This window comes from Apteryx mantelli, chromosome 6 (genome assembly GCF_036417845.1).
Source record: "Apteryx mantelli isolate bAptMan1 chromosome 6, bAptMan1.hap1, whole genome shotgun sequence".
Lineage (NCBI taxonomy): Eukaryota > Metazoa > Chordata > Aves > Apterygiformes > Apterygidae > Apteryx > Apteryx mantelli.
This window is the reverse complement of record NC_089983.1, coordinates 32,670,167-32,684,227: the sequence shown is the minus strand read 5'-3', so window position 1 is coordinate 32,684,227 and position 14,061 is coordinate 32,670,167. Positions and strand designations below refer to the sequence as shown.

At 60.9% G+C, this 14,061-nt stretch overlaps 2 protein-coding genes across 12 annotated transcripts; both read right to left on the bottom strand.

The window, feature by feature from the left end:
* Positions 1–434: 434 nt before the first annotated feature.
* SLC23A3 (solute carrier family 23 member 3) lies at positions 435–6,538 on the bottom strand. 10 transcript variants are annotated; one of them, XM_067299174.1, is made up of 12 exons: positions 6,325–6,538; positions 5,286–5,327; positions 4,866–5,020; positions 3,390–3,463; positions 3,139–3,279; positions 2,872–2,995; positions 2,354–2,501; positions 2,022–2,275; positions 1,678–1,783; positions 1,390–1,557; positions 1,076–1,171; positions 435–973 (listed from the first exon to the last, which is right to left on the bottom strand). In XM_067299174.1, exons 1-12 carry the CDS (start codon positions 6,536–6,538, stop codon positions 642–644), a joined length of 1,854 nt encoding a protein of 617 aa, XP_067155275.1. In that variant the 3' UTR covers positions 435–641. The 10 variants fall into 10 exon arrangements, with proteins under 10 accessions (XP_067155275.1, XP_067155273.1, XP_067155274.1 ...); XM_067299172.1 differs by adding an exon at positions 4,162–4,256 and having other exon boundaries at positions 2,872–3,279; positions 6,325–6,407; XM_067299173.1 differs by lacking the exon at positions 6,325–6,538 and adding exons at positions 4,162–4,256; positions 5,738–5,787 and having other exon boundaries at positions 2,872–3,279.
* On the bottom strand, positions 6,500–13,899 carry CNPPD1 (cyclin Pas1/PHO80 domain containing 1). Of its 2 annotated transcripts, XM_067299183.1 has the most exons (8): positions 13,676–13,891; positions 13,311–13,413; positions 10,077–10,158; positions 9,364–9,484; positions 9,143–9,271; positions 8,880–8,941; positions 8,507–8,624; positions 6,500–7,980 (listed from the first exon to the last, which is right to left on the bottom strand). In XM_067299183.1, exons 1-8 carry the CDS (start codon positions 13,742–13,744, stop codon positions 7,348–7,350), a joined length of 1,317 nt encoding a protein of 438 aa, XP_067155284.1. In that variant the 5' UTR covers positions 13,745–13,891; the 3' UTR covers positions 6,500–7,347. The 2 variants fall into 2 exon arrangements, with proteins under 2 accessions (XP_067155284.1, XP_067155285.1); XM_067299184.1 differs by lacking the exon at positions 9,143–9,271 and having other exon boundaries at positions 13,676–13,899.
* Between the last annotated feature and the right edge of the window lie 162 nt (positions 13,900–14,061).

The following is a 14,061-nucleotide window of genomic DNA, read 5'->3' as shown; positions in this document are numbered from 1 at the left end:
ACAGGGTCTGAGAAAAAGTGCCCAAAGGCACAGCAGGGCATGGGGATCCTGGTGTCGGCAGCACGGGGCACACGGAGTGGTGTCCGCAAGCAGCACAGAGCCACAGAGTGAACAGAAATGTCTTGCCTAGCTCCAGGGCGCAGCTTGCTGCGGCAGAGGGACGGCGCAGGGCTGGACGAAGTGCTGGGAGCTGCTCTGCAGGCAGCTGGCAACAGTGGGAAGCACCCCCGTGCCAGGGCACGTGGCAAACGTGCAAACACAGCCTGTCCCAGCTTCTCCAGCTGGGTCTGCAGGGTGAAAGTGGACCTTAGGGTTGCCCACGTCCTTGGCCAGGCTGTTGTGCCCTCCGCGGTCACAGTCCCAAGGGCACCACAGGAAGGTGAGCTGGTGTCTCCCAGGCAGATCCCAGCTGGAAAGGAAACCCCAAGGGCAAAGTTGGTTGAGGGTTTTTATAGCTCCCCTCTCAAATGGGGGGAAATGAGGTTCGTGCTGGGGCGCACGGGCCCCTCCAGTCCATGCAGTCTTCAGAAACAAGGAGCTAAGAGGCTTGCAGGGGTCCCAGCCGCCTCCTGTCGCTGCCTTGGAGGACTGACACAGGTCCCATGGGAGATGTCCCCTCTCTGCAGGAGCAGAGCCCATGGTCAGGCCGCAGCGTGCCAGACGAGCGTCTCCGTCTCGCTCAGCCTCCTCTCCAACTGCATCTCCACTGTGCTGGCTTTCAGCAGCAGGTGCGTCCCTTCCCCGGTGGCGGCAGTCCCCTCCTCGGTGGCACGGCTGCCCTGCTCCTCCTCCTCGTCGTGGCCCGGGCAGAGGAAGCAGCAGGGGAAGGCTTTGCACCTGGAGAGAGGCAGCAGCCTCCTCAGCCTGGTGGGGAGTCGGTACACGTGGCTCGTGTCGCCCCTCTCTCCCCGGGGGCAGCGATCGCCTCTCCGTGCCGCCAGGTCGACAAGCAGCCCTCGCTCCTCCAGGGTGCCTGAAAGCAGGGTGATGGGCAGGGTGATGAGAGCCCCTTCCCCATGTGCCAGGGCTCACGTCAGCCCCCAGACATGCTGCAGCACCCCAAGCATCCCCTCACCTGAGACCGTGTTCTCCAGGAAGAAGGACAAGAAGCCGGTTAAGAAGACAGGCACCATCAGCAGGGAGAGAAGGAGGAGGTCCAGAGGCACCCAGCCTGGGGGCAGCACCAGAGTTACTTGGGACGTCCCAGCCCAGGAGCTGGGAAGGGGCAGGAGCGTGTCTTGGCAGACCCAGGGGCTGGAGCCGGTGGAGAGGGCTTCGGATGCTGCCGTGAGCGATGTGTCGCTCCAGCCTCCCAGGACCTCAGGAGACATGTGGCCATGGTGGCACAGGGCCCAAGGCTTTCCCTTCCCTGGGGAACATCCCCACTACCTGTGGCTAGGTGAACCGGAGCGGTGCTGAGCCACCGTGGCACCAGCAGGGCCATGAACATGGTGAAGCCGACGATGAAGATGTTCCTCCCCGAGTCAATGTCCGCATACTGGAAGTAGGAGATGCCCGTGCCCACGGCCACGGCATAGGTCACACAGAGCACCCCTCCTGCGAGGGGCGGGAGTCAGGCAGCACCAGGCGTGAGGCAGGACGCAGGCACGCGCCAGCCTCTTCCCGTGCCCACGGGAACCCTCGGCAGCGGAGGGGGAAAGGGGACGTGATCCCTACCATGAACCACCAGCGGGATGCGGGTGAGGAGCCCTGCCAGCCTGGGGGACATGCCCAGCGCCACGCACACCAGCGCGCTGACTTGCACCGAGAGGCGAGAGCCAGCCTGCCACAGCGGGAAAAGCGCAGGTGAGTAGCGGCGACGCCACGGCCCCGCTCTGCCCCCCCATCCTGCCGCACACACCTGCCTTTCACCCCTGTCGCTGGCTCGGCCAGGACGTCACGCTGGGTGCCAGGGCAGAGGGGTCCCCCACGCCTCCTGCTTCATCCCCCCCCGCTCCTTCCTCCCCGCTGCTTCGCTCCGCGCCCTCGGGACGGGCACCCGCAGGCGCCGGTGGCCGTACCTGCGTGAGGCTGCTGGCGCAGGCGTTGGCGATGCTGGAGGCCGTGCCGCCCGCGGCGCCCAGCAGCCCTGCCAGGAGGCTGCCCAGCGCCTCGGTGCAGAGCCCCCGGTTGCAGGCGTGCGGGGGCAGGCGGGGGGCTCGCAGCAGCCTCCCGCACAGCACGTAGCAGCCCACTGAGTTGATGCTGCTGCCGATGGCCATGGCGATGCCCACCGCCAGCGCCCGGGGGGTGAGCAGCGGCCACCCCTCCTCGCCTGCAGCGGAGAGAGAAGCAGTGGGTGACGGGGGCCTGGGCAGAGGGTGATGGCGGTGCCAGCCCTGCCCGTCCCCACCTGGGTAGGGGATGCGGAGCCACGGGGAGTGGACGGTGCTGTTGGCCCAGGGCAGCCGCTCCGTGATCAGCTCCAGTGAGTCCCAGGGGATGTGGAGGTGGCTGAGGATGGCGCACATGATGCAGATGCTGGTGAACGGGAGCAGCACCTGCAAGGCAGCGTGGAGATCCTGAGCAGGGCCCCCTCCTTCCCCGCTTCCCCAGTGAGCACCCTGCTTGCTGCACCCCCACCAGCTGGCCCTTGTCCCCTCCCTTCTCCAGGGAATACCCTCCACATGTCCCCACCGCCCTGCAGGGAGCATCCCAGGCTCTGCTGCTCACAGACACCCCTGTGCTCCCCCAACAGCACCTGCAGCCTCTCCCAGTTCACACCAGGCCCTTCCTCACCCACTTTCTCTGCTCCCAGCACCCAGCTCCACTCCGGGCCACCAGGTCCCACCTAACCCACCACCAAAGAGCCAGGCTCTGTGAGGGGCCTGGGTGCAGCCAGAGGGAGCAGGGACAGGCAAGCTGTGGTACCGAGAACGTGCGCAGGGTGGGGACAGACGGCTCCACGTAGCCCCCCCGGGCACAGAGCCAGGCACAGCAGGGCAGGCGGCAGGACCCCAGGTGCTGGGAGAAGGTGATGGTGAGGAGCACCAGCCTGGGAGACAGGAAGCACAGGTCACCGCGTGGCAACAGGGCCCCCATGACGAAGGGAAGTGCCTGGGGCTGCCCACTGGCGTGGTCCCCTGGGCTCACATACAGCAGCGCTACGCCCCAGTTAGCGGAGCAGAAGAAAGCCACCTCCTTGTACGCGGACAGCCCCACGATGGAGAGGCTGGGGGCCAGGACCATGGGCCCGCAGCGGCGGGCTGTCCACCCGCACGCGCCGGACACTCCCAGCACCAGCTGAACCAGCCCAGAGACCACGATGGCTCCCGAGACCTGTGGGAGGAAAGGACGGGACACGGGAGGCAGGACACAGTGAGAGCAGCCCAACGCCTCCCTTGACTGCCCTCCTGCACACCCCCGGATCGGAGCGCAGGAGCACCAACCTCTCGCAGCGACGCAGTCCGGCTCCCCGCAACATTGCAGTGTGGTGCAGGGCACACGCTGGCCACCGCCGTACCTGCAAGGGAAGTTCAGAGGGGGGCGAGACAGGCAGACGCGGGGCTCCCAGAGCCCACCTGGCGTGATGCCAGCAGAGCACTGGGTTCAGGACCACGCAGAGTGGGGGACCCAGGCTGGAGAAGGGCCAGCATGCCAGGGAGAGCAACCCAGCATCACACAGGGGAGCTGTGTCTGCTCCAGGACTGTCCCTGGGAGCAGCAGCCATGGACAAGAGGCTCAGGGAGGCAGTGCCAAACCTGAACTGGGGCAGATAACAAGCTGCTTCAGGAAGTTTTTATCCTCAGGGTCATGAGTGCTTGGGCATCCTCCTGGGGCCACAGCACCCGCATCCTTCACATAGCAGGGTCTCTGGCAGGGCCATTGGTGGGTGGTACAAAGCCAGGTACAGAACTCGGGGTGCTGGGAAGGGCCTGCTCCAGTCCCCAAGTCCTAACCCCAAGAGGTGGCTGCTGTGGTGACACAGGCCTCCAGTCCTGCAGTCATAACCCTGGGTGCATTGTGAGTGTGCTCAGGGGTTGGCAGGGTGCCCAGGGTGCTGTGTACCCCATCACCAGAGGGGCCAGGAGGCAGGACCCATTGCTCCCCCCCCATCCTGGATGCTCCAGGCTCACAGCACCTTGTCACTGCTGATGCCCTGGCACCGGCATGGCTCGGGGCCCTGCGGGGCGCTGGGGAAGGCTCCAGGGCTGTGCTCACCATTCCTGTCTGTGCTGGCACTGAGGGACAGGTGGGAGCTCAGCACCACGGCAGGGACCAGGTATTCGAACGATGGGATTTGAACCAGTGGCAGCCTGGGGACAGGGGGACGGCAAGTGCACATTAGGGAGGAAAGGAGATGGGGCTGCTCTGGGTCCCCCAGAGCCCCAGCTGCTGGAGGAGTCAGGATGGGAAGGGGCAGTGGTGGAGGAGGCAGGAACCTCAAAGTGGCAGTAGAAGCATTCAATATCCCAAATATGTCCTAGTACATCCCAAGCAGCAGCACAGGGGATGTGCCCAGAGGCCAGGGGCTTTGTCAGGCACATGCCTAGCTTGTACCTGCTGGATGCTACCCATACGCAGCACCAAGGCACTGGATGAACTGGAGAAGGCGTGTGTGATGCTGGAGCAAGGGGGTGAGGGGTTAAGGGGAGAATGCAGCAGTTTTGCTGGAGGGAGATGTGAGAGGAGGATGGAGTGATGGCATGGAGGGGACAGCCCATGCAGAGGTGCTGGGCAGGGGATTGTCATAGGGAACCAGCATCTCCAGGGGGACCTCACGGCCCAACAGCAATTTCCTTGCTCCCAATCCTTATGCCCCTTCCCAGCTCCCACAAAGCCTATCCTCTCCCATCCTAAGAGAGGGGCAGAGACCCACTGGCCCAGCTGGTGATGGCTGTGTCCCCTTTGTCTCCCTTGCTCACCGGCTCCCCAAACAGGTCTGTAGGATGGTGGAAATGCCACAGGCAAAGAGGCTGCGTGCCAGCAGCTCGCTCGCAGCCTGGGGCTGCTCCTTGGGCAGGGTCGGGAGCAGGAGCAGGTGGAAGATGCAGAGCAGGGAGGCCTGTACGGCGAGGTGCTGCGCGGGGAGGAGAAGGGGTGGCAGTGATGCACTGCAGGACCCAGAGCTGTAGCCCCCAGCACCTGGCACCCCTGGGAGGATGCACGCTCACAGACGCCTCCCTGGCAGAGTCTGTCACTGCCCAGCCGTGCCACCCTCTCCCCTCTTAACCCTCCCTGGCCAGAGCCCCAAGTGCCCTTTGCATGGCAGGATGCAGCCCTTGTCCTGCCACCTGCGAGGATCCCAGCCCTCTCCCCATCTGCTCACCATGATCCACCCTTACCTGAAGGGCCAAGCAGCAGCTCAGCACACAGGAGCACATTTTCTGCAAGGAGCAGGATGTGAGCAAAGGGTTCCCAGCAGCAGGTACTCTGTGGCAGCCCCCATTCATGCTGCTGCCTCCCCCCGCTCCCTCCTGGTTTGCGGTGCAGAGCAGGCAGGCTCCCACCCCCCACAAGGGCCTAACACAGCCTGCACGTGGCTGAACTTCCACCTTCTGCAGGAGCTGCCCCAGGGTTAGCCATTAACCTGAGTTGGTGAGTAACCTGCCCTTGCAGCTGGGAATGTAAGTGCCACCCTGGACCTGCCTGGGCCAGGGTGACAGCCAGCCACAGCCAGGACCCCAGACACCATTGCAGTGCTAACAGCCTGAAGCCCAGACCATACTCAGGCCCCTGCATCCCTTCCTGCCTCTTATGGTATATGGGGCCAGGGACTGGACCACAGCACAGACACCTCTTCTTTCACACTCTTGGAGCATCCTCATCAACAGCATCCCCTGCTCACATACAGTCCTCCCAGGCACAGCATCTCCTCTGCTCCCCTGGCTCCAGCCATTCCTTGTAACCAGTCCCTGAGGATCCCATTAAAAGCCATGTTGCCCCCCACAGCTGCTGCCACCCCCCTCTGCAGACACAGTTCCCACTCTGGGCTGGTCACCACTCTGAGCACACCAAGTCCCCCCTCCACTGCACCAGGCTCTTGGGAGCCTGGCCTCCTCCTAGGAGCAGGGCACCAAGTCCTGCCCACAGACAACATGTGGGCAGGGGATGCCAAGGGACAAGAGCTGCCCACTTGGGTGGGAAGGCTCCCATGGGAGCACAGGTAGGGGATGACCATGTTTTGTCACAGGGCAGCGCTGGCAGTGCTGGGGACCGCAACGGTGACCTTGCAAAGCCCTCGCTGCTCATTAACTGGACAGCCAGCAGAGAGCAAAGAGCGGTAGAGTCCATGCATTCCCCACATTCCCAAAGATGGGAAGCCCTCCCCTGTCCCACTGCCTCTGCCTTCCCCAGGCTCAGCCCCAAGGTCCCTCTTGTCACCTGCCACTGGAGTCCAGTCCCTCTCGAGCTTTGCAGGACAGCATGCCCAGGACTTGGGGCCCAGGACAGTCACAGGGTGCTGCTGGGGTGCCTGAGCCCCCATCCCACTGGGGCTCCGTGCCAGGGATGCAGGTGCTGCCCACAGAGAGAGGCTCAGGAGGAAGGACAAGGCAGGTGCACAGCAAGAACTACTTTTATTGGAAGAGATTTGCATCTACAAAAGAGTGAAAAACAGGTGTAAAATCCAGAGTAAAAAGAAGGGGTGCAATGAGCTGGGCTGGTCAGCAGGACAAGCTGCCTTCTCCCTGCCCCAAGGAGCAGTCAGGCACCATTGCCCATAGCCCCAGGCAGCTGGGATTTGGGATGGGGTCACAGAGTACCCCACCTTCAAAGAGCCCAACAGAGGCAGTACAAGGAAACACAGCCCCAGCCACACCACACCGCTCCCAAGCCACACAGGACACCTCCTTTCCTTGGGGCACAGCCACATCGGGGTCCCCTCTTAGTGCGATTCCTGCATCTCCTGAGAAGTGGCCTGGCAGCCCCCACCTCCTTCCTCCTCTCCCCTCACCTAGGCATCCTGTCCCCAGACCACGCTGCCTCCCCCTGGCTGGGGTCACTAGCCCAGCCTCCACTCTGCACACACAGCCCAGCATCCTACATCCCACACACCACCTCTGCCCAGCTCCACCGAGGGCCACGCACCCTCGGTGTGAAGCAGGGCTCCCCCTTACCCTAGCATCCCAGGCCAAGGGCATCCTATTCCTACTCTCCAGCTAATAGGCCCTTGTCTCAGCACTCTGACATCCTGTCCCAGCAGCCCCAATGCTCTGCAGCACCCAAAGTGAAGGAAACCTCTGCCCTGGAGTGGGGGTGGGGACAACGACAACACACAAACGCTGGTTTGGAAGTAACACAGGGGCCCCCAACCCTGTGCAGCCCCAGGGATCAAGGGTCCCAGAAGTGCAAGGAAGTGAGTTGTGCCACACTGGAAGGGGAGGGGGAAGGGGCTGCCTCATGTTCCTAGCTGGGAAAAATGAAGCTCTTGATTCTGCTGAGATCCAGGGCCATGTGCAGGGAGCACTGCCTCAGCCCCAGGGGGTCCGGCCAGTCCTTGCGGCTGGAGACTGCATCCCAAGTTGGGCCCACGCCGGCAGAGCAGGCATGGCAGTGGAGCACCGGAGGAGCTGGGAGCACTGCAAGTCCAAAGGGGCCAGGCTGGCTAAGGGTCGCAGCAGGAACTGTACGGTTGGTTCTCTCACATGCGATGGGCACTCTCCGGAGGAGACCTTGTGGGGCACTCCTGCATGGGGCAGGACCAGGCACCTCAGCATAGGACAGAGCCGTCATCACACTGCCCCACAGGTAGAGCGCAGTTGCTGTGACGCCCCCACGATGCTGCTCATCAGCTGTCTCGTTCTTCCCTGTGCACCGGGCACTGCTGACCGGGGAGAGAGCAGGCAGCTCGGGCTGCGTCTGACCAGGGGCCAGGGGCAGCGGGGCATCCAGCTGGCAGCTGCCCTCCGCAGGCAAGAGCGCAGGCTGGGGGGCTGCAGGGCTGAGGTTCCTCGCACACACGGCCCGGTGCACCACAGTGATGGAGGCGAAGACAGCCGCAAAGCCGGTCAGGTACACCACACCCAGGAGGCAGGCCAGCTGCAGAGATGCAGACAGTTAGCCCAGACGCGCCAGCAGTCCCCTGGGGCCTGCCGCAACCCAGCTCTGCTCAGCTCAGCATGGCTGCACATCAGCTGTGACGACCAACAGCACTGTCAGCACTAGGGCAGGAGGCCAGGGAGCAGGCAGCCGTGCTGCAAATGGCAGGTGGCACACAGCCCGTCCAAAGCAGGAGCTAAATACCACTAACCAAGATGCCCCAGCTAAACCTAACAGGTGCCAGCCAGCACCCAGCTCCCTCCAGAGGGCCTCCTGCATGCCCCTGCACAGTTGCACATGGGGCTGTGGTTTGGCACAGACTGATCCAGTACCAGGCTGCAGTGCCTGGGGCAGCACAGCTGCACAGTCAAATCAGCATCTTTCTGGCTTCTGATGGCTTCACTTTTCAACAGCAAATAAACAGGAGGTTTCCCACGGAAGAGAGGGTCCTACCCCCAAATCCATGGCCTGCTCACATCTGGGATGCTTCCCTGTGCTCTTGTAAGGAGCTGCCCCCAGCCTTTACCTTCACCACCTGCTGGTAGAACTGGCCCAGCGCTTGCTGCCACATGGACTGCTCCAGGAGGACACACAGATCCGTGTAGGTGAACCAGCCACGCCATGTGCCCTGCTTCTCCGCCACACTGCAAGGAAGGGGGCACGGTGGATGCGGCACAGACCTTCCCCTGCCCCAGGAGCTGCAGTCCAGGCAGGCCCTGGCATGCTCAGAGCAAGAGCCTGCCTAAGGTGCCGTGGCTGCGGAAGGGGGCTGCAGATCCCAGCAAAGGCTCACAGGTAGCCTCAGCTCTTGCTTCTCTGCAGCAAGGCTGGCTCTGAGCAGGGATAACACCATTCATCTGGGGCTCCAGGATTGACAAACAGGACCCTCAAACACCTACCGTCCTTCCAGCCAGCTCAGCACTTCAAACAGCTCCCGGGGGTCTGTGTAGAGACTCCAGTCCTGCAGGGACAACAGTGACACATCAGCCGTGACATGTGGCTGGGCCAGGCTGCCCAGAACCCTCAAGGATGAGAAACAGCTGGGCGCATCTTTCTCCATCCCTTCACGGGAGTACAGGGGAAAAGAGAAACCCAGGCTCCCCTTAAACCCCTCCTTTTCCTCTCTATGAAGCTAAGCAGACACAGCAGCAGTCCCACTTACAATGGCACTCAGGAAGTTCATCTCCAGCGTGTTCATTGTCTGGACATCTACCTTCCCTGCTGCTCCCCACTCGTCGTTGAAGACCTCCTCCTCCTCACCCTCATCATACAGGTACTTACTGGCAACCATCTAGAAGCAGCACAAAGGACAGGATTTCAGTCCCCACCATGTTCCTCCAGGCCTCCCTCCCACCCAGGGGCCTCCCAGTCCACCCTGCTCACCATGGAGATCAGGAAGAGGTCTGAAGACGAAATCTGCTGAAGGTATTCAGGGTTTCGATGCCGGAGTCTCTCAATATAAACCAGTGCCAGCATCATGGAGCAGGGCGAGATGCAGGCTTCCCTGTGATGACAAGGCAAGAGCCAACCCAAAGGTTGTGTGCTACAAAGGGCCCAGGCACCACAGTACAACCTGGCTGCTCCCTCCCCACGTAGGTAGTGGGGAGGTACAGCAGACAGCTATGCATACATGGACAGGACATGTCCCAGCTTCGCTAGCGTCAGCTGCCCTGAGGAGCTGCAGCAAGAGAAAGGGCAGAGGATAGAGAGCACACTGCTCCTCTCTCTGGGCACAGCCAGTTCTCAACCGAGCAGGCCTGCCTGCAGCCAGGCACACTGTGAGGGCTCAGCTGCTCAGAGCATACCCAGTATTCAGACCAGACTGCATGGCTGCAGATCCAAGCCCGTACAGACTCCCCACAACAAGAGCATCCCTACATCCCAGAGAAGGGAGCAGGACCAAGCTGAAGTGGACCTGGCTGTGTCAGGAAGACACTGCACCCACAGCCTTGCCACCAGCCCCCAGCTCCTCTCTGACACTAATTAGGCCTAAGCACAAAGCCAATATTAGCTTGGGGGTCAGAACTGAGTCAGAGGCAAGACCAGAGGTGGCCAGCTCTGACACTGGGCATGAGGGAGCAGATTTTGCTTCTTACCGAGAAACGTGAGACACGTATTTCTTCTGGAGCCTGCGGATGGGGCTGGGAGCCACTTTCTGGAGCAACTCCACAGCAATATCTAGGATAGAAGAGCAGCAAAAGGGGTTAGTCCCATATGGCACAGTCCATCCCCATGTGCAGACCCCGTCCTTCCCCTTTTCCCCACAAGCCCATGGAGTTTTGGCTTTTACTCTGACAGCTCCTCAGGGATCATTTAAACTACAAAGGTAAGATAGGCCTTATCAGAAGTCTGGCATGAGGCAGGAACAAACAAATAGGCCAAGAAGAGCCAGGCCAAAAGCAGGCAGGGATGCAAATGTCCAAAATACAGCAGCAGTGCCAGATCCAGATTAGCATGTCAGCGTCAGAGGGAGTTACCCACATTCAGCTGCACAGAGAGGCTGACACCCTCCCCTCACCCTGCAGGGCCTCAGACTGCCCTTCCTGGTTGTGCTTTATGAGACTTTCCAGGACGTAATCAACACCAGGTCTTTTCAGTCCCTTGCTCCCTCCAGCCATCATCATCCTCCAGGGCTGGTCAATGCTGGCCTAGCTTCCCTCCCTACCACAGCTCCAGTGCCCCCAAGATGAAGGGCAATGTATTTACTCAAGCAGGAATCCAAAGGGACTAACAGGACATGGAAGCAGCAATATGCTGTAACTGTGCACCTGCTTGTCTTTGTTTGCCGAGCCTTGGCTATGTCAGAGCTCACTCCAGCCAGGACAACTGGCTTCGGTGACTGAAGATCTCTCCTTTTCTGTGTAGCTGTATAGATACCAATTAATTATGACGGAAGCCTGCAACAGCAAACAGGCTCCTGAAAGGAGCTTGCTGCCAGTCCCAGTCACGCAGCCAGGACAGACAGTGTCCCCACTGCAAGCTGAGCATGGCATGGCAGGCTCTGCTGGCAGGGCTCACCCATGAGGTCCCCCATGGGGGCACGTGTGTAGCAGGAGCACTGCTAACACGCTCTCGCACATCTGCCCACCACATTTGCTGGGGAGTGACTCCACACACAGCCTGTCCTTGCTGCAGCTCCACACCTCGATCTGCTTGCTGCACTTTTGAGACACGCCTCAGCATCCAAGCACTGAAAAAGCCAGAGACTGACGGATACTGGCAGATGGCTTCAGCAGATCGCATCTCACTTCTCAATGTGATAGGACCAGCTGGCATTATCCCAAACAGCACTCCAGTCTGGTGCTTGGCAAGAAATGGTTTTGACAGGCAATTCAAACTCCATTTTGCTGTTGAGTCCTTAGTTTATAGAATTGAGAACAGAGCTCATTCCAGCAGCCTCACGCTTCCAGCTCCTGGGAAGCACCAGTACACAGTCTCTCCATTTCTCCTTCCCACATCTCTCCAGCACCTAACAGAAAGGCTGCAGTCCCATACGCACTCATGCACACAAATAATTCCCACCAGCAATCACCGTACTCAGAAACACATGGCTAGAAGAGGTCTTCCTACGTCACCCCGGCCACACCATTGCTGGGTGCAACAGCCAAGTAGATTTAGCTCCAGCCACCCCTGTCAGTAGCTCCCCTTGCACTGGTGCTGCACCCCGCTGCACCTTCCCACCATGCTCAGCCACCCTTGCACCGAACAGGACACGCTTGTCTTTCCCTGCTACCACACCAGCACCACAGCCCCGAGGGACAGAAAGAATCCAAGTTCCCGCAAGACCTGCTCCATTCCTCCCCTCTCAGGAGCTGGCAGCCCAGACTGCTGCTGTAACTCTCCCATGCAAGGAATCACACCTCTCCCAGACAGGCTTTGCCACCTTTCTCAGCTGGGAGGTTTGTCCTGGCATCAAACCTATCTTTCAGCTCACAAATCCAACCTATGACAACATGCCTTGCCATAAAGGACAGGGAGAGCAGCTGATCACTGGCCCCATCTTGCAGCCACAACCTGCAAAAATTACAATTTTTCCTTTCAAGACTGAACAACCCCCCCCCTTTTTTTTTTCCCCCCCCCGACCTCTCTCCCACTGCCCTCCAGGGTCCAAGATCCTTCACAATCTTTTCTAGCTCTTGTCATGCTCCTCCAGACTCTCCTCATAACTGTCTGACTTGTTTAAAGAGCAGTGCCATGAACTCACCACGTAGCAGCAGAACAGCTCTACTGAAACAGATCCCATAGCCCCATGTCCCTTCTCTAACAGTGGCTGATAGCAGATGGCAAAGGAAAACTGCAAGAACAGAGAAGCTTGCAGCGATATTCAATGCACCTCTCCCCCACCCCCAGTGACTGGAGCTGAGGCACTTCCTGATCAGAGGCAGTCTTTATATTTAATAGCCCTCAACAGAGTCATCTCCCACGAATGTGCCCTTTGAGCCTTCAGCGTCGGCAGCGTCTTGTGGAATACTCACATCTTGCATCCGAGTGTGAAGTCAGCCCTGAAGAGGAGTCACCTCCCTCTTTTGCATCATCTCCTTCAGCACTTGGGATCTCCAGCAGCATCCAGGCAGCTGGCTACCCTGTTTGTCCCTTCGCTGTCCCCACATGCCCTGTGCCTCCCTCCTCAGTGAGGTACTTCAAATTCAGCCTCTTGGCAATTTCAGACCATTTCCCCAAACTTATCACAGGGCTCTTGAACACCAACACGCTTCCCTACCCACTCAATGCCCTCTGCAAACTGTGCAAGCATGCAGCCAGTGGAAACACTAGTGGGACCTGGTGTGAAGGTCCTTTAGCAAATTACTGCTCACTCTCAGTTTCACTGTTATCACCTGTGCCATCTCCAGAACCTTGACACTGCAGAGCCCTTCTACTCCCCCAAGTGCCGCTGGATTAACAGGAAAAAATGGGCGTGATCCAGACAAACACATGCTGGACACTTCTTATGCCTTTGGTGCTTATAACTAGAAGTTTAATAAATTCCCCAGTATCTTGCAGAGCACAAGAAGTTGCCCAAGACAGCTCCCATCAGGGACAGGGACACAGCCTTCATGCCAAGGGATCTGTAAGCAACCCAAAGGGCTTTGCACATCAGCAAGGTGCCAAGAATGCATGATAGGCCAGGCAGAGCAATAAAAGAGAGGGCAGGAGCCACGAGGCTCTGGCACCCTGCCCACTATTCTGCACAGAGTGGAGAGGGCCGAGGGGGCAGGGCAGGGGTGGGATTTGGCACTGGGGAGGAAGCAGGTGACATGCTGGTCTCAGCCCCTGGGTTATTTCCAACCCTCTTGACTCAGCATTCCTATCTGGGGACACTCAACACCCACCTGCCACGGGACTGGAGAGATTATCCAAGCTGCAGTCTTTGTCCCAGCCATAATAGAGCCGCTTCCGCACCCTCTCACTCAGCTGCTGGTGCCTGGGCAGGAACTGTGGGCAGATACAGGAAGGATCAGAAGAGCCACACAGCCCAGCTGCAGACAGGGCTGGGCCCAAAAGGCGCCGGGCCCTCCGCACCCTGAGCCACCCTAGGGTGTAGTGGGAATTGCAAGGCCCCAGGACCACAGCAGAGGGCGGATGTGTGGGGCAGGGGGTGCAGCTAGGACGAGGGGGTCTGGCGAGGGGCCAGGGCAGGACCGGGGCACCCCAAGGCCCGCTCCCGGGGCAGGGGGCCTGCACCGCGGGGACCCACCGTGAACTCCTGGAAGCCGCTGAGGGAGAAGGTGCCCTCCTCGTCCAGCAGGAGCCCGTCCAGCTCCATCCCGCCACCGGCCGCCGCCCCTCGGGCCGGGGCTGCCAGGGGCTGGGTCCCCTCCGCTGCTCGGCGGCGCCGGGCCTCCCCGAAGGCGCGGGGCCGGGGCGCGGGCTCCTCGCCGGCGGCCGGGCCTCCCCGAGGGCGCGGGCTCCTCGCCGGCGGCCGGGCCTCCCCGAGGGCGCGGGGCCGGGCGCGGCGGGCGGCGCCCCCTCCTCACAGCAGCAGCAGCAGCAGGAAGCGCCCCGGCGCGGCCGTTCCGCCTTCCTCTTCCGGTGCCAGGGGGCGTGTCCGCGCCCCGCCCCCGGGGGAGAGAGGGACAACAC